This window comes from Thamnophis elegans, chromosome 6 (genome assembly GCF_009769535.1).
Source record: "Thamnophis elegans isolate rThaEle1 chromosome 6, rThaEle1.pri, whole genome shotgun sequence".
NCBI classification, from domain to species: domain Eukaryota; kingdom Metazoa; phylum Chordata; class Lepidosauria; order Squamata; family Colubridae; genus Thamnophis; species Thamnophis elegans.
Genome location: NC_045546.1, coordinates 70,559,149 through 70,582,061, shown reverse-complemented (window position 1 = coordinate 70,582,061; position 22,913 = coordinate 70,559,149). Strand labels below are relative to the sequence as shown.

Genomic DNA, 22,913 nt, shown 5'->3' with positions numbered 1-22,913 from the left:
ACGTCTATGCGCACATGTGCAGGAGGGAAAGGAAATGGGAGAGACCAAGAGCACATTACTTTAGCAACACTAGATCATTAATCTCTAGGTATCGGGGAATTTAAAAGGGTACTGTTCAAATGGGAAAATGCAGACTGGAATATTTTATAACAAATTGTCCTGAACATAAAGCCTGTGTTTCAAGAATGCTTAAACATAATATTCAGTGTGGACTCTGGCATTCGCATACAGCAAAAAGGCACCACAATATTTTTTAATGATTTGTAGTCAAAAATTGGCCCATCTTTTAAAATGTTTTTGTTAAGTTTCTGTTTTTCTGAGAAGCTGTAAATCAAGATGTTACATATAAATAGATTCCTTACAAAAAGGTTTTTGCCATTAGCTCTTATAAGACATCATTGCTAAAATGAAAATAAAACATTTCATTTGTTATATTTTTGCATTTTTTTTATATAAAATAAAAATTTGTCTTTTCTGTCGTGTTATCTTCCTCAGTACTGATGTATTCATGGAAGTGGACATGAGGAAGAGTGTGTAACACCTAAGGTGGCGCAAAGCCTTGGTTGGATCTGGTGTGTGTTTGTTGGCTTTCACCCTGTGCGTTGAATCTGCTGAAAGAAGAGAAAGTTCTGTTGTCAGCTGAGCAGTACAAATCTGTGTCCGTCGCCTCCATGTTCCGATTGCTTAAGAAAGGGGTGCTCTCAGCTATCAGCTCCTCATCAGACTCACTGTATGAGGCGCTGCTGACCGAAAAGGAATCTCTAAGCATTCTGCCTCTGTGAGACAGGTGGCCATTCAGTTTAGATCTCCTCCACCGCCTGTTGCTGCTGCCTGTTCTCTTTGGCTGTTCTAGTGCAGTGATGTACTCATGGGTTGTCTCGTATTCATCATCCTCTGTGATGCGGAAGGGACTGGAGGGCAAGCTCCCTGTACTCTCATTCAGATAGTTCCTTCTTTGGTAGTAAGTATCATACCTTTGTGTATCTTGGCAGGGGGCTTGGTACCTTCTTAGCAATGGCTGTTGCTCCTCCACTTGGAAATTAATGGATGCAGCCGGGGGAAGTGAAACCGCATGAGCAGAATTAGGAGAAGTTATTTCAAAGGTGGGCACGTGAGCTGAAGCTGAGCAATGGAAGTCAACAGGGGATAGGCGTGCCGGGGTGGTCAAGGCAGAGACATATCTAGAAAAAGAAACAATGGCATTGGTATCCAGCTTAAATCTTAGAACAAAAGGCTGAGTCTTTCAGCACAAAGTTTTCCATTCCTATAAACACTTTGATCAGGATAAAATAAAAGAAAGGGATTTTTCTCTGAGATTGAAGTATTCACGGAATAGAGTATGACTGTTGTCATATGAGAAGGGGGAAGCCTACTGATCAGACATAGATTTTTCACTCTAAAATAAGAACTGGAAAGAAGCAGAAATACACAGGGTTGTGATACACTTTAGGGTTAGTTAATAAAATGTCTGATTTATTCCTGGAGCCAACTGGTATCTGCCAATGTTAGAAAATCTGATACACTGAAGTACCTGAAAATCCTCAATGTGGTTTCTCTTGGGATGAATTAGCTACAATGCTAAATATGCCAGAACAAAAGTCGAGACAAACAGATGTGTTACCTATTATTACCAGGGTACAGTGAATGTTCACCAGCCTTGGGCAATGTACATATCCAAAAGTTAACTTTGGAGAGATTCATAACATAAAGTTTTGAGTTCTTTTTTCTTTTATGTTTATTCTATATGCTTATTAAAATTTATAAATAGTCCTGGGCATACTTGGTGAGATTAAATGTATACAACATGACAATGACCAGGATTGTATTAATGTTTTCTTTTCTTTTTTTCTTGTTTGGTTTTTTCTTTTTTTCTTGTTTGTTTTCATTATATTTTGATGCTGCTCCATGATCATAGATAAAGATATTGGTTCTCTCTCCCACTGACATAAATATATTTATATACTGTGTGTGCTTTTTAAAAAAAACACTTGGGATACAGACTATGCAGCTACCTTCTTATCGTTTTTTATTTTATTTTTCGTAATTACTTTTTATGACAAACTTCCTTGTAATATGGAATAGCATTTTTATTTACAGTCACCTAAATAGCAAAAAACAGTAAAATCAAAATTAAAACAGACGAACCACTAAAGGAAAAGAGAAAGTTAGCTAACTTATCTCTATTGCATCCCTGCTATGAAGAACAAAAGCTTACTCACTTATCAGAGTAACCAGGCATTCTGGGTTAAACATCAATTTAATGAGTAACTAAAAATAGTCACCCAGATCTGAGCCTCTGTCCTCGTGATGCTCAAATCCAGTCTTAAAGCTACATTACATTTGTGCACTTGCAAAATTGCTCTCAAAATCATTGAAGTTTCCGTGCTGAAATTCAGTTGGAATACGGGTTATTTGCACAATATATAATAACTGTCTCAAATAGTTTCAATGTGACAAGGATATAATGTCCTCCTTTGGAGCAAAAAAGGGTTAAAGCAGCCACAGAAGCTATCTGTGCCACTTGGATTATATAATCTAAATGTACGTTTCTCCACCCACATGAGCCTAACATTATCCTTAAGTCATTAGGAATAGTATATTATGTAAGTTGTTTGTTGAAGTATAAAATACCAAATCATTAAAGGAGATTTCTACTACTGTTTTAAATAGTTCACTAAAGCACAATCTTATATTTACAAAACAGATGGAACATTTTGTTTTATTTCAAAAGCAATTCAGTTGCATTTTACTGTATGCTTTATGCATACTGTATGCTACAGATATGCTTTTTAGATAAAGAATCAACATTGACTGAAAATTATGTCACGTCCTTTTACGGTCAGTCATACTTCTATAGTTTTCAATGGTTCTAGTATTGTTGTATTGTTTGATTCTTTGCATATTAACTGATGCTTTATCAACATTTGTGTAATATTAAAAATAATGATTTGAAGTTTGTAATTTTTTTTGTTAATGTTGTTAACACTATTACTGCATGTTTCTTTAATAAAACATAACAATGACACCACCACCCCAAGTAATTTGAATTCAAGATAAAGAAACCTGATGCACACTTTCTGTCCCCTCCCCAACATCATCCCCCCCCCCCAAGTATTACCATGCTCTTAAAATGCTTACTAGCAGGTAGAAAAGGGGTAGGAAAGAGAGATGGAAGGAGAGATGGAGATTCCAATTAGATCAGTGTTTCTCAACCTTGGCCACTTGAAGATGGCCATTTGCTGGCTGGGGAATTCTGGGAATTGAAGTCCAGACATCTTCAAGTGGCCAAGGTTGAGAAACACTGAATTAGATAATCTCTTTTTCCTTTTCACTTCTAATCTAATACTTCTAAAAGTGGTGTCTTTGTCTGGCAACAGGAAGAATACTTTAGCCAATTCTTTTCTTGCCAGGCACTGGGGTTTGATTGTATCTAAAACAAACTCTGCACTCCTTAGAGCTCCACTATACTGAACCATTTTTATAAGAATATGTCTTTTACTAGAAATGCAGCTGGACAAGAAAAGAATGGCCAATAAAATTAAACTGGGGTAGAGAAATGCACTATCAGACTTAATTTTGAACTGACCTGCATATAAATAATTTTTAAGGTGAATGAAAAGAGAATTTGCTAAGCTAAAATAAAAAGGACTCGATTTGGTAATAATAGGATAATAATAAAAGGAAAGAAATGACTGGATTATATATTTCAGGAAGATTTAGCATCTGCTTAAGCAGCTCTATAAAGATAAACATCAGTTTATTATTTTTTATTCTTTGTGATATCAATTTATGTAGCTTCCAACCTCACAATTGTAACTTTGGATAGTGCATGCAGAGTTAATACCAGAGAAACATACATAAACACATAAAATGGCCAAAAACAAACTCAAGTCCAATCATTAAAAAGACACACTTACAGAGACAGGCAAGACATATGCCTGAGGGAGCATCAAAGTTTTTAAGGATTTCTGAAACGCTAATTTATCTGAACTTTTACAATAATGGTTATATGTCAATCTGGCATTGAGAGAAACGGGAATGTCTTCTCGTTCCCTTACTTTTAAAAATGTATATTAATTATATTTTCTTCATTGTTTGCTGCAGGATATTTCTTTCTTCCATTGCATTTGGTTTTGCTGTGTTCTAGTGAGTTAAGTCCGTGACCCGTCAAAACCGCGCTCGACTAAGCCGCGCCCGATTAAACCGCGTCACTGACATCATCAACGGGGCGACAACAGCCAGCGCGGAGAAAGAAGGGCGCTTTAAATAGCACTTTGAAAGCAAGCCGATTCAACTTAAGGTAAGGGTTAGGTTTAGGGTTAGCTTTAGGGTTAGCTTTAGGGTTAGGTTAAGGGTTAGGGTTAGGGTTAGGTTTAGGGTTAGGTTAAGGGTTAGGATTAGGTTTAGGGTTAGGTTAAGGGTTAGGTTTAGGGTTAGGTTTAGGATTAGGTTTAGGGGGGTTAGGTTTAGGTTTAGGGGTTAATTTTAGATTTAGCGTTTACAGTGTGCTTCTGTCTCCGTGCTGTTGTCGCCCTGTTGATGACATCAGCTACGCGGTTTCGTCGAGCATGGTTTAGTCAAGCGCGGTTTTGTGGTGGAACCGTTAAGTCACTTGTTGCTGATAAAAGTTGTATTGAAAAAAAATACCATTTAGGGATTTTACTTTAAAAAAAGCGTAAGTACTGCAAGGCATAACAGAATAACAGAGTTGGAGGTCTTCTAGTCCAACCCCCTGAAGAAAAATATTGTTCTCAATTATGTTAAACAATGAAACAAAAAATTTTTGGACAGTGGCCAAAGTGGTCTGACTCAGGTGTTGGTTCAGAGCAATGAAAACCATTTAATATTGAGGCATTTGTTTTTATCAGGCATGTCAATATAGATCATATTAAGTGGTTGCAGCAAAGATACTGGGGATAGGTTTTATACTTCTTCTACCTGAAGAGTTATTTTAAAAGGTAGTTCTAGATAATTTCCAGAATCTGTATGAGGATATTAGAATTCTGCTATATACCACTTTTGAGATAAATGCTTCCTTGAGAAAATAATAATTTAGCATTTTTATTTATGTATTGAGCCACAAATCTCCCCAAAGTGGCTTTATGTGGCACACGAGGGTTAAAACCACCACAACTGTTAACAAAAAACAAGCAATTTAATCAGAGCAATTCTAATAATCATTTAGAAACAGATCCTCGAGAAGCTGAGGAAGTTAAGTCAATGACGGGCTTTCTGATTCATAGTTTGATTTATTGCTTATGTTACATAAATTTACAACCTGTGCTTATCCATCTTCTCAATTAACTCTATTTTTGTTTGCCTTCTCTCCCCTTCTTGTCTTATGCTGTATTAGAGACTGGCCATTATTTGTGACTTCAGTCTAAAAGCAATGAAATACTGCTTTGACAGGCCATTTTAGGGAGGGGGGGTACTGTTATTCTGGAAGATCCATTAAACATGAGGCTATAGCATTTACATCAATTTATGTCATTTATAGGATTAAATGATAAAGGTTCCCCTCGCACATATGTGCTAGTCATTTCCGACTCTAGGGGACGGTGCTCATCTCCGTTTCAAAGTACAAGAGCCAGTGCTGTCTGAAGACGTCTCTGTGGTCATGTGGCCGGCATGACTAAACACCGAAGGTGCATGGAACGCTGTTACTTTCCCACCAAAGGTGGTTCCTATTTTTCTACTTCCATTTTTACATGCTTTCGAACTGCTAGGTTGGTAGAAGCTGGGACAAGTAATGGGAGCTCATTCTATTATATGGCGCTAGGGTTTCAAACTACCAACTTTTCTGATCGACAAGCTCAGCATCTTAGCCACCGCATCCCTGCATAAATGATCCATAAATGATGCATCATTTATCATTTGCATAAATGATGCAAACTGATGCAATTGACAGAAACCAATGCAGATGTTGTAAAAGCATGGTAAAAATCACATAAATGTCACTGCCTCATCCAAACCTATTGCACTCAGAGTCTGCTAAGAGGGTGGGGGGCTGTTAAATTGAGGTTTCCTTGTATGAATGATAATAACAGCAACAGAAAATGAGACCTCTCACTATGTGGTGAGTCTCGAAGGGAATCCACAGAATCTCTGTACTGCATCATTGGCCTCCTCTGTTCCTCAATGGAGTATGATGCTTCCCGCCGAGCATGAGCTTCCATACAGGTAGGACTGTTGCATTTGCTGGTTCCCACAGAAGACAACATCATCCCAGATTGACAATCAGAAGTGAGGCTTTCTGTGCGGTCCAAGCTCCAGGTGTGGCTTTCATGTCTGCAAGCCAAATGATAAATAATTATTGGAGAAGGATAGAAATAGATCCTTCCTAAACCTAACTACTTGCTTAAGTGGACTCATCTTTCCAAGTAAAGTTCATAAGCCATACTTGTAAGGTATGGGTGCATAAAATTATGAGTGCATAACTTATAAAGGAATAAGCAATCTGTCACCTGTTGGGTCATTGTTTCAGAGATATTTCCTTAACAGATTTTTCAATGCCTTCAACAATGGCAGAGCTTTTAATGTACTGCCTTCACTGAAAAAGATCTTAAAAATTCACAAAGATATTCAGAAAGGTATCTTCCAAGAAAATAGCACATCACAATCAAACATCAGGAGTTGACCACAGGAAATGTTTTGTGACATTAGGTCATAAAATGTTTTATCATAATTCTTATATCATAAAATGTTTTATAAATTTTGCCAAATTTTATGGGTCCTGGATTTTGAACACATTTCGTAAGTTGTCCCTTGATTCAAAAATTCTTGCTCAATGATGCACTGTTTCACCCAGTTACAAACATGAGACTTTTAGTAATTTAGTAGTAGATTTGTAAAACAATTTTAATCTTACATTATAATTAATGTCTAAAATGAAGAAAGTGTACATTATATGGCAATCAAAGATAAGCTAACATTTTCAGAGGTCATTATTCTCTTGAACCAGAAACCTAGTACTTGGAATTTGACAACTGGACAAGGTAAAAATTGATTCTCCATGCCCTTACTATGGCTAAAAGATTGATACTTAGCATTGGAAAGCTAAATCTATAGCCCCTTTCATTCAATTGATTGAAGTGGCTTTAGCACTTGCCACCTATTTTAGCAAGCTGCTTATAGATGTAGACTCTGTATGGCCAAATGTAATTTATTTATGATATTGTTATCACACATTTCTTACTTTATACATAGTATAATGTATATGGTTCCCTTCATGGATTAATGCCTTGTCATGGCGAAGGGGCTTGAGTAGCTCAATGAAGCTATGAGCTATGCCATGCAGAGCTACCCAAGGCAGACAAGTCATAGCAGAGAGGTCTGACAAAACGTGATTAGGAAGGAGAAGAAAATGTCCAACCCATTCCAGTATCTTTGCCATGAAAACCCCATGAACAGTACCAAAAGGCAAAAAGATATGACGCTGGAAGATGAGCCCCTCAGGTTGGAAGGTGTCCAATATGCTACTGAGGAAGAGCAGAGGGCTAGTACTAGCGCCAGAAAGAGGGAAGCGGCTGGACCAAAGCTGATTGCAGCATAGAAATTCTCCCCGGGGTGAAACTCCCCAAGCCACAGATTTACTCGATGACCCCACGTGAATTGGAGGAGTTACATAACTTCATTGATAAAAACCTAAAGAGGGGGTTCATCCAGCCAGCTAGGCCACGGGTAGCAACTCCAATGTTATTTCGAGAAAAGAAAGATGGCTCTCTTCGCTTATGTGTGAACTATAAAAACCTTAATGCCATTTGCATGGAAAATGTGTACCTTCTAGACTAGCCTTCATGAAGGACATGTTAGCTCATCTGGCCAAGGGAAAATTTTTCACCAAGTTTGATTTAAGGGAAGCATACTACAGAGTCCGTATAAAAGCAGGAGGTTAGTAGAAAACCACCTTCAACTGCCCTCTGGGTTGCTTCCAGTTTAGAGTACTCCCATTTGGTCTGCAGGGGGCACCATCAATTTTTATGCAGTTGATAAATGAGGTGCTGCAGGAACACTTGTATAAGGGGCTGTTAGTTTATCTTGATGACATCTCATCTACACAGAAACTTTAGAGGAGCATGTGAAACTCGTGCGATCAAACTCAGAGCTGCTTAACTTCATGCCAAATTGTCTAAGTGTGAATTCCATCAGGAAAAAAAATGACTATTTGGGGTACCGCATTTCTCATGAGGGTATTGATATGGACCCAGAGAAAGTCTGGGCTGTTTTGGAATGTGTGCTCCCCACCCCCCACCTACAAGCAGCCAGAAAGTTTTTTAGGATGTGCCAATTTTTACTTCCAGTTCATCCCTTTGTTCGCTAGTATTGCTTTGCCAATTACGAATTTCCTAAAATCAAATGGGGAAGCAAAGGCAATACCTAGTGAACTCCTGAAGTGGACAATGAAACACCAAGCAGTATTTGAGAAACTGAAACTTTTTGCAGCTGAACCAGTTTTAAAACAGCCCAACATGGACGCACCATTTGTGGTCCAAGCGGATGCAAGTGATGTGGTGATATGGGCAGTGCTACTTCAAATGAATGCTGATGGGAACCTTCAACCTTGCACCTACACCTCCCGAAAATTGACTGAGACAGAAAGGAGATGAGCCATTTGGAAAAAGGAAGCTTTTGTAGTCCGGTGGGCCCTACTAACCTGGCAGCATTTTTTCGAAGGTGCCAAGCACCCGTTTGAGGTGTGGACTGATCATAAGAACTTTGAGGCACTAAAAAACCCATGGAAACTGTTGCCCAAACAAGTTCGCTGAGCACAGCATTTTAATCAGTTCAATTTTACGCTGAAATACCTCCCAGGAGGAAATAATTTTATGGCAGATGCTTTATCCAGGCTACCCCAGTATAACAGTGCCAGATCGGAGGTGATTCATCTGGTTATGCCTTCCAAGCAGCTAGCAGTCCCAGTAGTCACTAGAAGCCAAGGGGAAGCAGACCTAGACGTTTCCACAGAGCTAACAAAATGACTGAGGAGTGGGCGGCATACAAATCTTATTAAAGTTGCAAAGTTGCTAGCATCTGATGAATGGTTCAAGTCCCACTCAAATGATTGCACCATGCAGGATGGTCTTGCATGGGTGGGAGCCAAGTTGTATGTGCCTGTGAGCCTAAAATGTGTTGTCCTCTCACAAGACAATGATTCAAAACCGGCTGGACGCTTTGGATTCATGAAGACTTTACATTTGGTTAAAAAGCAGCTTTGGTGGCCTTCTCTGAAAAAGACATTGCTAGTTGTCCTGTTTACAGCAAAGAGACCACCAGAAAAACCTCAAGGACTACTCCAAAACATTGTCCCTTGGTGGCCCTTGGAAGGAGATATCTTTGGACTTTATTGTCAAGCTGCCAGAAAGTAATGGAAATACCGTTATTTGGGTGATCACGGATTTGTTCTCCAACAACTGCATTTCGTGTCCTGCTCCAAGATTCCATCAGCAAAAACATTGGCTAAACTGTTCATCCTTCAAGTGTATAGGTTACACAGTGTTCCTGAACACATTATCTCAGAGGTATTCAATTCACCTCCCACTTTTGGAAGGAGTTCCGAAAATTGTTAGGCTTCACCAAAGGTCTAAGCTCCACCTACCATCTGCATACAAATGGGGCTTGTGAATGGGCTAACTTGGTTCTAGAGCAGTACCTCAGGTGCTATGTCAATTATCAGCAGGATAATTGGGCCGATTTCTTGCCTTATGCAGAGGTTGCGTATAATAATTCCGTACATAGCAGTACAGGATTGACCCCATTCAAAGTAGTATTTGGCCAGGATTTTGTGCCTATCCCTGAATTGCCCCAAGAGAAGCTGCAAAACCTTTCCTTGTCTGAGTGGATTAATCAGCTAGAAGTTATCTGGCCTGTAACTTGTAAAGCATTAGATGAAGCTCACCAAGCACATTAAAAAAAGCTGATAAAAAAGGGTGAAGCCAAAAGATTACCCAGGTTGGGGATAGGGTTTTCTTGTCCACTAAGTATCTTCAAACTACCCAAAATCGAAGAAACTTGGACCTAAATACATGGGTGCTTTCCCCATTGTCAGAACTGTTAACCCGGTAACGGTACAGTTGGAACTGCCAAAGACCCTTTAGGAGAATCCATCCCGTGATCCATTTAGCTTACTGAAACCAGAACATACCTCCTTAATTCGCCTGGCCTATGCCCCTCCTCCTATCCCTCTCCTCATTGAGGAAGAACAGCATTTTGAAGTCAAGGAGATCCTTGATTCCAGGAAACATAGAGGGAAAATACAGTATTTAGTGGCTTGGAAACATTTTCCTCCTTCCCGTTCTGAGTGGGTGAATAAGTCCAATGTCAGGGTCCCTAAACTCTTGCAGAAGTTTCATTCTAAATACCCCAATAAACCCTAAATGTGTTTATAAATGTTCTTGTTATTACTGTTTTTCTGTTTTTCTTTCCCTCCAGGGATAACATCTTTTCTGCAGGAGGGCCGAATGTCAGCCTCTATATCGTTTGCTTGCTATCAGCTGCCATATAACGGGGAGGGAGGGGGTTCATTCTATTTGGGAGGGGAATAGTGCTGGTGGAGATATCTCGAAAGAGGAAGTTTTGTTCTCACCATTTTCTGCGCATGCTGAAAGCTCATGTTTGGGTTTGGTCAAGGTCAACCGTCTCTGCATACACCTCACATGACACCTTGGAGGTTGGAGATTGGACACTTGGGCCAGGGTAACTGGGCGGGGGGGGGATTTGGGTAAACGTTTAACATATACAACCCTAACCCTGACACACAGTCAATAAAAACAAGATCAGGAACTGACTGTGGCTCAGATCATGAGCTTCTTGTTGCAAAATTTAGGCTTAAATTGAAGAAAGTAGGGAAAAGCACTAGGCCAGTCAGGTATGAACTAAATCATATCCCTGATGAATATACAATAGAGGTGACAAATAGATTTAAGGAATTAGATCTTTTCTACAGAATGCCTGAAGAACTATGGAAGGAGGTTCGCAACATTGTACAAGAGGTAGCAACTAAAACCATCCCAAAGAAAAAGCAAGAAAGCAAAATGTCTGTCTGAGGAAGCTTTGCAAATAGCCGAGGAAGGAAGGGAAGCGAAAGGCAAGGGAGAAAGAGAAAGATACACCCAATTGAATGCAGAATTCCAGAGATAAGAATGCCTTCTTAAATGAACAGTGCAAAGAAATAGAAGAAAACAATAGACATGGGGGGGACCAGAAATCTCTTCAAGAAAATTGGAGATATGAAGGGAACATTTCATGCAAAGATGGGCATAATAAAGGACCAAAATGGCAAGGACCTAACAGAGGCAGAAGAGATTAAGAAGAGGTGGCAAAATTGCACAGAATGAACTTAACATCCCTGATAACCATGATGGGGTGGTCACTGACCTTGAGCCAGACATCTTAGAACAGTGATTGGGAACCTTTTTCTTATGGCGTGCCAAAATTGTGCGTGTGCACATGCCCACACCAATTCAATCCTCCCCGCCTACCTGCACGCAACCGCCCACCTGCGCATATGACCCCTCCCCAGGCTCCAGAGGCTTTCCTGAAGCTTGGGGCCTCCCAAAATGGCCGCCCCCTTGGAAGCTCTCCGGACACTGGAAATGGATCATTCCCGAACTGCCAGTTGGCTCTCCCCGGGCTTCAGGAAAGCCTCCAGAGGCTGGAGAGGATGGAAAACAGCCCCAATGAGCCAATTTGAAGTTCGGGAATATTTGCCGGCCGTGCCAGCAAATATGGCTCCACGTGCCACCTGTGGCATGTGTGCCATAGGTTCGCCATCATGGTCCTAAAATGTAAAGTCAAATGGGCTTTAGGAAGTCTGAGCAACAACAAAGCTAGTGGAGGTGACAGTATTCCAGCTGAGCTATTCAAAATCTTGAAAGACGATGCAGTAAAAGTGCTACACTCAATTTGCCAGCAAATTTGGAAACTCAACAGTGGCCACAGGATCAGAAAAGGTCAGCTACATTCCAATTCCAAAGAAAGGCAATGCTAAAGAATGTTCAAACTATCGCATCATTACACTCATTTCACATGCTAGTAAAGTTATACTCAAAATCCTACAAGCTAGGCTCCAGAAGTATGTGGCTCGAGAACTACCAAAGGTACAGGCAGGATTTCGAAGAGATAGAGGAACTAGAAATCAAATTGCCAACATACGCTGAATCATGGAGAAAGCTAGAGAGTTCCAGAAAAATATCTATTTCTGCTTCATTGACTATGTCAAAGCCTCTGATTGTGTGGATCACAACAAATTGTGGCAAGTTCTTAAAGAAATGGGAGTACCAGACCATCTTATCTGTCTCTTGAGAAATCTATATGTGGGTCAAGAAGGAACAGTGAGAACTGGACACGGAACCACTGATTGGTTCAAAATTGGGAAAGTAGTCCGGCAAGGCTGTATACTTATTTAACTTATATGCAGAGCAAATCATGAGAAAGGTGGGGTTATATGAATCAAAAGCTGGAATTAAGATTTCCGGGAGAAATATCAGCAACCTTAGATATGCAGATGATACCACTCTAAAGGCAGAAAGTGAAGAGGAACTAAAGAGCCTCTTGATGCAGGTGAATTTTTAGGATTTAGGATTTTATTGAGGATTTATATGCCGCCCTTTTCCCTGAGGGGACTCAGGGCGGCTTACAACAATGAGGGGAAGGGAGTGCAAGACAAGACTTAAAAAGAAAAAGAATCGTGAATAAAAGAAAATTATCCATAAAAACACAACATTCACTCAACATTCGGGCGGGGTGAGAGTAATCCTATCCCCAGGCCTGACGGGATAGCCAGATCTTGAGGGCTGTGTGGAAGGCCTGGACTGTGGTGAGGGTACGGATCTCCACGGGGAGGTTGTTCCATAATGTCGGAGCTGCAACTGAGAAGGCTCTCCTCCGCGTAGTTGCCAGTCGGCACTGACTGGCGGATGGAATTCGGAGGAGGCCTACTCTGTGCGATCTGATGGGACGCAGGGAGGTAATTGGCAGGAGGCGGTCTCTCAAATAGTCAGATCCACTACCATGGAGCGCTTTATAGGTGGTAAGTAAGACCTTGAAGTGCACCCGACGATCAACAGGTAGCCAGCGCAGCTCACGGAGGATTGGTGTTATATGGGCGAACCGTGGTGCGCCCATGATCACTCGCGCGGCCACGTTCTGAACTAGCTGAAGTCGCCGGATGCTCTTCAAGGGCAGCCCCATGTAGAGCACATTGCAGTATTCCAGCCTAGAGATCACAAGGGCTCGAGTGACTGTTGTGAGAGCCTCCCGGTTCAGGTAGGGCCGCAACTGGCGCACCAGGCGAACCTGGGCAAATGCCCCCCTGGTCACAGCCGACAAGTGGTGGTCAAAACTCAGCTGTGGATCCAGGAGGACTCCCAAGTTGCGGACCCTGTCTGAGGGGTATAAATTTTGCCCCCCCAGCCTGATTGATGGAACGTTAGCCAAATTTTTGGGAGGAAAACACAACAGCCACTCGGTCTTTTCCGGGTTGAGTACCAGTTTGTTAGCTCTCATCCAGTCTTTAACAGCCTCAAGGCCCCGGTTCATCACGTCCACCGCTTCATTGAGTTGGCACGGGGCGGACAGATACAACTGCGTATCGTCCGCATATTGATGGTACTTAATCCCGTGCCTCCGAATGATCTCGCCCAGCGGTTTCATGTATATGTTAAATAGCAGGGGGGACAGAACCGAGCCCTGCGGCACCCCATAGGTTAGGGGCCTCGGGGACGATCTCTCCCTCCCCACCAACACCGACTGCGACCTGTCCGAGAGGTAGGAGGAGAACCACTGTAAAACAGTGCCACCCACCCCCACCTCCCGCAGTCGTCGCAGAAGGATACCATGGTCGATGGTATCGAAAGCCGCTGAGAGGTCGAGGAGAACCAGGATGGACGCGTAGCCTCCATCTCTGGCTCTCCAGAGATCATCGGTCAATGCGACCAAAGCGGTTTCAGTGCTGTAACCGGGCCTGAAGCCAGACTGGAAGGGGTCAAGATAGTTAGCTTCCTCCAAGGTACGCTGAAGCTGTAAGGCCACCACCTTCTCAACAACCTTCCCCACAACTTTATTGCTAAAGTTAAACCACGGCAGTGCCCTAATGCTTGTATGTTTTAATGTAGTCTTTTCTTATTTTTATTTTTGCTTTTGGTTCTACCTCATATATACTACAAATGGAAAGGTTGGATATAGATAAAATTAAAATAAGTTAAAATGATGACTGCATTGAGAGATTCGGGAGGAAGGCCCAAGCTATACACTATGTGAAGTTCCTAAATACATTTACAGAAATTTTGTGCATTGTTATTTAAATGGTTCTCTGATCATATCTACCCCAAAGGGGTTAAAAAGAAATCTGAGCTACGAAATATTCTGCTCATACCTTTGGCTTGAAGTTGGAGTTCCCGTGGAAGAGGGATGTGATGGTGAACAGGAATGGCTCCCTGAAAAGGTGGTCTCTATTTCTCTTCTTATGACATGCTCAGCAGCAGGAACATTTTTAGATATATACTGGGAAAAAGACACATTCATAGATATTAATCCCTTTTCACTTTTGGGGCTTCGTTGCACAAAGACTAAAGACCTAAGGAAGACATTAAAGCAGCCACCCAAAGCCTTCACATTATCAGATTGCTTCACAGCTTCGTGGCATGAAGCAGCACTTAAACGATGAAATGTTTTTATGGACCTCTTATTTGGTATGTTGTGATCCCTCTGCAGATAATGTTAAGACCCCAATCCAAGTGCAACTTTCTCACTGAGAGGCTGCACATTTTTCAATAGTTGAGGTTGATGCCTCTGGTACTCTAAAGGCCCACAAAATCCTCCTGCAAATGTATTTGTTCCCCCATCTCTGATTATAATGGTACCGAATGGCAGAAGTTAGCTTGAGTTGTTTTTGGGAAAGGTAAGGAAAGAAAGAGAGGGTGGGGGAATGAAGAAGAGGAAGGGGAGAGTTGTAAACAGAGGATGGAAGGACGGGTCTAAAAAGGGTTCTGGTTCTGCCTTCTATGCTTTTTCAGGAGGCTTTAGACAGGGAATTAAGAAATGTTACTCACATCAACCATCTGAATTTCCTCAGGATCCAGCCGAGGATGGCTAGGGCCATTCGCTAGATTCCTGTTCTGATGTGCTGGACACATATTTTGCCGCAAATGATTGTGCATCCGATTTCTCTGTTTTCTGAAGAATAAGTACATCGTAAGGTATTCATATTGGAGCAGTGGACCAGTTTTACTCTGATGGACTATGTAATCCTGTCAAGTTGGGAACCCTAGATTGAATGGTTTGATTGGAAAATACGTTTTGATGCTTTTCTACTTTTGGTCTTGATTTCCTAAATTTGGAGTTTCAGTTTTGATATAGAGAAATTCTTCATTCTGTAATTCACATATCACTCCTAATTTTCTGTTTAATAGTAATTTTTAATATCTTTGAACAATAAATATATGAAGAAAAAAATACTGAAAGTATAAAGGAAAAATAATAATTAAACCATAGAAAAATATATGATGTTGGATCTGAAATATATAATTATTTTCTAGCCATATTGATAAATTTAGCTGTATTAGAATTCTCTAAAGAAGTTAATTTAAAATGTTCTTTTACTGTTAATAGTCCATAAACCTAGTGGCTCTATATTTTTGCAATATTGTTCAATATTATTTTAGCAGTTGTTAGGGGAAAAAATTCAATTCACAATTTTCACAAATAGCACAGTAATCTTCTAGTAGCTCATAGCCTGATTTTAAAAAAAATATTACATAATACAAAATTCCAGAATAATTTTGTAGGTATACATTACTAAAATTACAAAGAAATTCTGTTTAGAGTCTTGACATTTCCAATATTAAATTTATAATTTGTTATAATATATAATTTATATATAAGGTAATATTGCATCAAATATACTTTTGAAACTGCATTTTAGCTTGCTTTTAATTTATTAGCTGGTACAATGAAACACTATTTTGTTTGTTTATAAGTATATTCATATCTTGACTCTGTTTTTATTTATAAACATCATGTTTCCTTTTGTTTTCTATTGGAGTCATTTTATAACCATAGTTTACTAACATATTTAGTTAGAAAAGCTGAAATCTGCATTTCAAATTTAGTCATTTTTCACAGCTGTTTCTATTTAGGTAAAAGTTATATCACAATGATGTTATAGTTCTGAAAATACTGAAAGAAAAGATATATCTTATCAATGTGTATGCTTAATTCTCTATATGAAATCATATTTAATACAGAAAGAATGAAATGATGATCAGTCAGGTAACATAGGATTAAATTACACATTTCATGTATGAAATTAAGTAATTAGGAAATAACCAGCACTTAAAACTTTTTGAATCATACAGAAAATTTTAAAGGAACCTTAAATTTCTTTAAGTATATAAATTAATGGATGGAACAAAGTAAATCTAGATTTTTTTTCAGCCCCGAAAATAAGATTATTTTACTACATATAACATCTTTATATTAAGGACATGACATTGAACTTTAATTAGTTATGTCAATGAATTCATAACTTCGGTTGAGTTATTTTGTCAAATGAATCTTGCAATTATCTGTTACCAGTTATTGATAAGAAGGAAACTCATTGTTAAAAAGTTAAAATAATTTGGAAGAAAATTGTCATCATTGCAACCATTCTTAAGATCTTTGATAGGATGACAGAGTATCTGTCTTTTCTGTACGACTTATTAATTCATTTGTTAACTTTCATGGAAATTTTAAAACTGGATGATAAATATTTGTGCTTCTTATACTTCCACAGAATATTAATACCAATATCCACTGAATATTAATAGCAAGAAATTATTCTTTAATTTCCTTAGAAGGTAATATTCATAGCCAATTCTTATGAGCATTTAAAATGTGTCCTAAACTATCTTTCTCCTCCTCTCTGCCTGTCTTTCTTACATATTTGTAAAATTTGGAATAACTGAAAAATGAGTGCAATTTTTTCCAAGAATGTTTGACCATCTAAAGGCTGTTTCTCAATGGAAATAGAGACTGGATTTGCTTCTTTGTTCTTAAACTTTTGGAAGTTGTTAAAAATGGAGCTCTTCTAGAAGACTTTTGGAGGGCGATGATCTTAATTGTGTAAAACAGTGATTATGGGATTAATATTCCAATTGCTGTTTTTTCTTAATTTGTTTTAGTCTAATTTTCATGTATTATAGGTTTTAATTTATATTATTATGATAGATGCACTGTATTTTGCAATTGGTAACTTCCAAGAGTCAAACTGATCACATATTTAATTGATAGGGGATTATGTAAGAATACAAAGGTGTTCTTTCTGATACAGGCTCTGTGGTGGTCATATCATTACTTCCGAGGTGGAAAAAAAAGTATTGTATAGATCCAAAGATCTTTCCCTTTTTAATCTGTTTTCTTCCCACATCTTGTGCAGTTTATTGATTTACTGTATTTGTACCCCGCCTTTTATTATTTTTTGCAAATAGCTCAAGGTGGTGGAAATATCCAATAGACCTTCTTCGTCTTATTTTTCTCACAAAAACAACCCTGTGAGGTGGGTTGAGCTGAGAGAGAGAGTGACTGGCCCAAAGTCACCCAGCAGGCTTTAATAGCTAAGGCAGGACTTGAACTCATGGTCTCCTGCTTTCTAGCCTTAACCACTAGACTGTTGCTAAAATGGTGCATAATTTCCTTTTATTCCTTTTCTGATTTTTCCAAATACAACTGGCAATTTAATTTCAATGGGACTCTGTGATGTGTATTCTAACATATATATAATAAATTCACAGGAAAACACATCACAGAGTCCCATTGAAAGAGCCGAGGTAGCACAGTGGTTAGGGTGCAGTACTTCAGGCCACTTCAGCTGACTGTTATCTGCAGTTCAGCAGTTCTAATCTCACCGGCTCAAGGTTGACTCAGCCTTCCATCCTTCCGAGGTGGGTGAAATGAGGACCCAGACTGTGGGGGTGATATGCTGACTCTGTAAACCGCTTAGAGAGGGCTGAAAGCCCTATGAAGCGGTATATAAGTCTAACTGCTATTGCTATTGCTATTGAAATTAAATTGCCTCTGTGTGTGTCTGTAGATGATAGATAGATAGATAGATAGATAGATAGATAGATAGATAGATAGATAGATAGATAGATAGATAGATAGAGATATAATGCCAGAAGCTTTCCTATAGCATGTTTTTATGATATTTTCATTTATTGTAGGAGAAGAACAGGCAGAACTAGGGGGCAGAGTTAAACACATCCTCATTTTAGAGTCCTTGTGGACTAGAGATCCAAGTCCACCCCCCTTGAATTCCATTGACTATTATCTAGCACCAATTTAGTGCTGACCATTAGTTGATTAGATTCTTGTGTATAGGTTTCAATAAATCTTCTTTGCTGCAACTTTACAAAGGATCCTGATTCTTTGTGCCTGACATTTACATAGACATTTTGACGTGTGTTTCCTTAACATACCGTTTTGTACACATTTTGATTTGTGATCAGCTCTGTCAATTTTGAAAAAGTATATATAATTGTTCTTCAAAGGATTTCACAAATTAGGAAGTTCAAAGAACTCACATCTGACTTAAAATGTGAATTAGATCTTTCTCAGATCTTGGTATTTTTAGGTTAATCAACATTGCAACTATAAAAATGATACAAAATTTCAGTTAATAGTATAAAGAAAAAGGCATATTTTTAAAGCTCATAATCTCATAAACTACAATCTTCAATAACATTCAAAGAAGGAATCCTACTTTGTAGACACAATTTCAACATTTTGTAACATTTAGACCAGATACAACTGCTTTCTTTGTCACGTGTCTGCTTTATGGAACAGCCACCCAAGATATATGGATGGTCACAACCTGGCTCTGTTGGCCTTCAGGATTAAAGAGCTGGTTTTATCTCCAGGCACTGGGACCAGGAGATTGATGGAGTGGTTGATGGATGGATATGACTTTTATTAGGGCTGTCGTTCTGTTTATTGTTATAACTTTTTAGTATACTGTGTTTTTATTTTGTTCACTTCACAGAGTTCCTTCTTGTAGATGCGCAACTGCATAGGTTTGTTTAATAAAATAAATAAATTATTCCTTCTGAAAGCCTAAAAAAATTAGGCTATGAACTTAGAATTCCCACCAGAATAACATCTGTTTCAAACACTGTTTGGCAAGTCATGAAGATAATGATAATAAAGACAATCTATACATAGCATTATACTCCTCTTAAACTGTATTATTTCATTGGAACTTTTATAAATTGCATTGGAATGATTATAAATAAATTGTTACATTTCTTGTAATTTTACTTAATAATCCAATCATATTTACCAAATAATTTTACCACTTATGTGTTGCTTATATTTCCAAAATATGTCAGTTCCACATGAAATATGAATATAAAATATGAGTTTATTTTTGTTAGCTGACAAATTTTCTGTTGCAAGATATTAAAAATCTAAATTTTAATTTTCTTTTATTCTTAAAGCACGCAGCAATTAAAGTAACTTTTAATCCATTTAAAATCATTTTAATCATAAACTTCCCCTTTTTGAGATTGTTTTTAAACTATGCTCATATATTTCCAAATAGTTTTAATTTCTTTCTTTTTTTTCTTTTTTAGGTCTTTCCCTTCTTTTTCTTTTCTTTTATTGTGTTCATTGCATTAAATTTATTTTAAAATTAATAAATGAAATCACTCACTTGGTTTTACAGTAAGCTACTACACATACTATTCCCACCACAAGCAATGCAACACAAATCCCAGTAATGGTTAAAACTCTCTTCTGATACAGCTCCTCGGCTTCTGCAAAGGACATAAAAATAATTAACAATTAAACATTTTCTCAAATTATAATTGCATTCTGAAGATACAACTGTAACTTTCCATGGTGGAAATTGGAAGTTATCTACTTATTTTTCTGAGATAAAAGGTAGAGTTTTATATCTGTTTTAATATTGATGCTCTTCTTGACTCTATCCAAACCTTTCCTTTCTCTTCCAGTCCCAGTAAAACCAAAAACAAGAAAAATATACTCCGGCTCTTTTTTTATGAGCCCTCTCTTGTGTGTTTTTCAGTAACCTCATACTGTATTGGGAATATTTTCTAGAACTTCTTAGAAGTATTCAATTGCTATTTCCTATGTATTTGGCTGAGATATTACAGAAAAATTACTGTATATTGAACCACAATGAACATATTTGTTGAGATCCAATTTTGGTTGAAAGAGCAACCAAAAGACATTTTTCCTTTATTCTGCCCTCTCTGAGCTCAATTTAATGTACCCTATTTTTAATGCCACTTTCTGGCAGTACTGAGAAGTTTCAGAAGAAGAAACACAGAATCCATGCTCAAAATACAATGGAAGAGACTATACATCATTGCCTCTTTTAATATTTTTCTTTGCTGTTCAATCAAAGGAGAAAGGGAGGGGGGTATGAAAATTCTCATGGCAGCCAATGTAATCCCAACATAGTAGAAGTGCATGCAGAATATATGGTATTAAAATATGCTTGTCTATCTTTGCCCTGAAGACAAGGGAGGAAAATATATTAGTGACTCTCCTAGTGAATGAGGTGAAGAAGGAAACAAGTTAAGCTAATTAAAGTCATTGATGAGAAAGAATCCTTTATATCTTCTGGTTGTTTATAAAGTTTCTGCCAATTTTCTAGGTTATCAAACTCATTGTGATGGAATGTCTAACAAACCCTGGGAATAAAGAGGGAGGACTGTTAGAGAAAACATTCCTTGGTCCAGAAGAGGGGAGAAGTATGAGAAAGAGCCTCAAAGTAACTCCATCTTAGTTATGTTAGGTATAGATTCTGGTTAATTGCTTTGGCAGGCTTTCAAGATTCTGTTATATTAGTCTATTAGCAATAAAGATCATTCCAGAGTCCAAGTGGTTCTTGTTTCCCGAATTTGTTTGCCTCAAAGGGCTTGTTACTCAGTGACAATTAATTCCTTTACTGTCCCTAGATAATGGATAGCACTTTTTAGGAACTGACTATTTATGTATGGTTTGAAAATGATTTGGAAGAAGTACTTCGGATAATATACAACTACAAGAATTAGCATTTTTTTTTGTGATTCACTGAAACAGCCCCTCTTTATATCTAACTGCTCTCCAAGGCCAAAAAGAAAAAATAGTTTTAAAATAAATAAAAAAGCAAATAAATAAACATCAAAGTTCTAAATGAGAGCAACTGTTGAAATATATTTAGCGGGTTGAAATTTCTACCTTATTCCTGCTCTGAGACTATGGGACCAGGTTACCTGTGACAATATGAACCAGGTTTGTGCAATAATGTTTCCACTGGATAGCCCAGATGTTTATACTACAGATATAAACAGAAAGAACTGTTATGCTAGTTTCCTGGGTACAGATTTCAGATTTCATAGGTTAGCTTGGTGCTAAGAAAATATGCTTTTATTCTCCTACACCTTTTATTTGTTTACCTGTTTTAATCAGTACAGTTCCACAATTCAATATAAATAAATGGGACCTGGTTCCAAATATACAGTGTGAAGTGCTCCTCAACTTTTACTCATTTATAGAAAGGATTATTGCACACACACAAACATACACATACACACACATATATATATACACACAAACATACATGCTGGTCTGGGGTTTTTCCCATGTAAGATTGAGATTATTTTGGCAACGTTTCGGCCGGTCTCACTCGCCATCTTCAGGCTGTACACAATATATACAATATATTATATATTTTGTGTTTCTCTAATATATATATATTCAAATCCCAGTAAGGGTATGGCTAGCTGATGAGAGCTAAATATATAGCCTGAAATAGATCTATACTAGTCTCCCTTTATTTATTTATCAGCACAAATAAAAATAAACACACACACACACACACACACACACACACACACACACACACACACACACACACATATATATATATATATATATATATATATCTTTGGGTCTGTATTAGGTTTAGGTGGTGATGTTACGGCTATATAAAGATCCACACTATCTGTTTGCATAAATATATATTATGACACAATATATAATCTCTCAGACAAGGTGCTCTTGTCTAAAATTTGACAGAGGTAGCTTGGTTGTTTTGGTGAATGGTCTCCCTGATGAATACATGTTGGTACCTTGTAGTAACAACATTCTGATTACCATCAGTATCATCTTATTAAAATAATTTGGTGGGCTAAGGATAAAAGGTACAATAATATGGTGATTCAAATAATATCTCAAGAACTACATTTTGAAATTTATGCTTAACTTCCCAGCATTTAAACTGTAGTGACTTCCAAATGTTTACTGTACTCCACATGTTCTTTATTGAAGATCTTTGATTAATTAATTAATTAGTTGATGTCAGCAATATTTCATTTCATTCATTTCATTTATTGAATTTCTATGCCGCCCAATCCCGAAGGACTCCGGGCGGCTTACAGAAATGGGGAAAAAAAAGATTAAAAAGAATTTTTAAAAAGACAATGGGACATAACAAAGTTAAATAAGGAACACAACAAACATCCAATCAGGAGGAGGCTGGACCTCAGTCAAGTGGTCAACAGCCCCAGGCCTGCCGGAAAAGCCAGATTTTAATGGCTTTGCGAAAGGCCATGAGAGTGGGCAGGGCCCGGATCTCTGGGGGCAGCTCATTCCATAGGGCTAGAGCGGCAACAGAGAAGGCCCTACTCCTAGGCGTCACCAGCTGGCATTGTCCCGCTGAAGGCACCTGGAGAAGGCCCATCCTGTGCGATCTTATTGGTCTAAGGGAGGTATGTGGCAGAAGACGGTGTCGCAGGTACCCGGGTCCTAGGCCATGTAGGGCTTTAAAGGTAATAACCAGCACCTTGAATCATGTTCGGAGACCAATGGGCAGCCAGTGCAGCTCGCGGAGGATAGGTGTGATGTGGGTGTACCTTGGCACACCCAGTATC

At 38.5% G+C, this 22,913-nt stretch overlaps 1 protein-coding gene across 1 annotated transcript in view; it reads right to left on the bottom strand.

Annotated features, from left to right (window-relative positions):
• Window positions 1–541: 541 nt before the first annotated feature.
• The window catches only part of NRG2 (neuregulin 2), a 214,480-nt gene continuing 192,108 nt past the window's right edge, over window positions 542–22,913 (bottom strand). The window contains exons 7-11 of the mRNA XM_032220447.1: window positions 19,685–19,787; window positions 15,048–15,171; window positions 14,372–14,499; window positions 6,064–6,288; window positions 542–1,181 (exon numbers count right to left, since the gene is read on the bottom strand). Coding sequence (XP_032076338.1) covers window positions 542–1,181; window positions 6,064–6,288; window positions 14,372–14,499; window positions 15,048–15,171; window positions 19,685–19,787 — 1,220 coding nt within the window. The remainder of the gene's footprint in view (window positions 1,182–6,063; window positions 6,289–14,371; window positions 14,500–15,047; window positions 15,172–19,684; window positions 19,788–22,913) is intronic.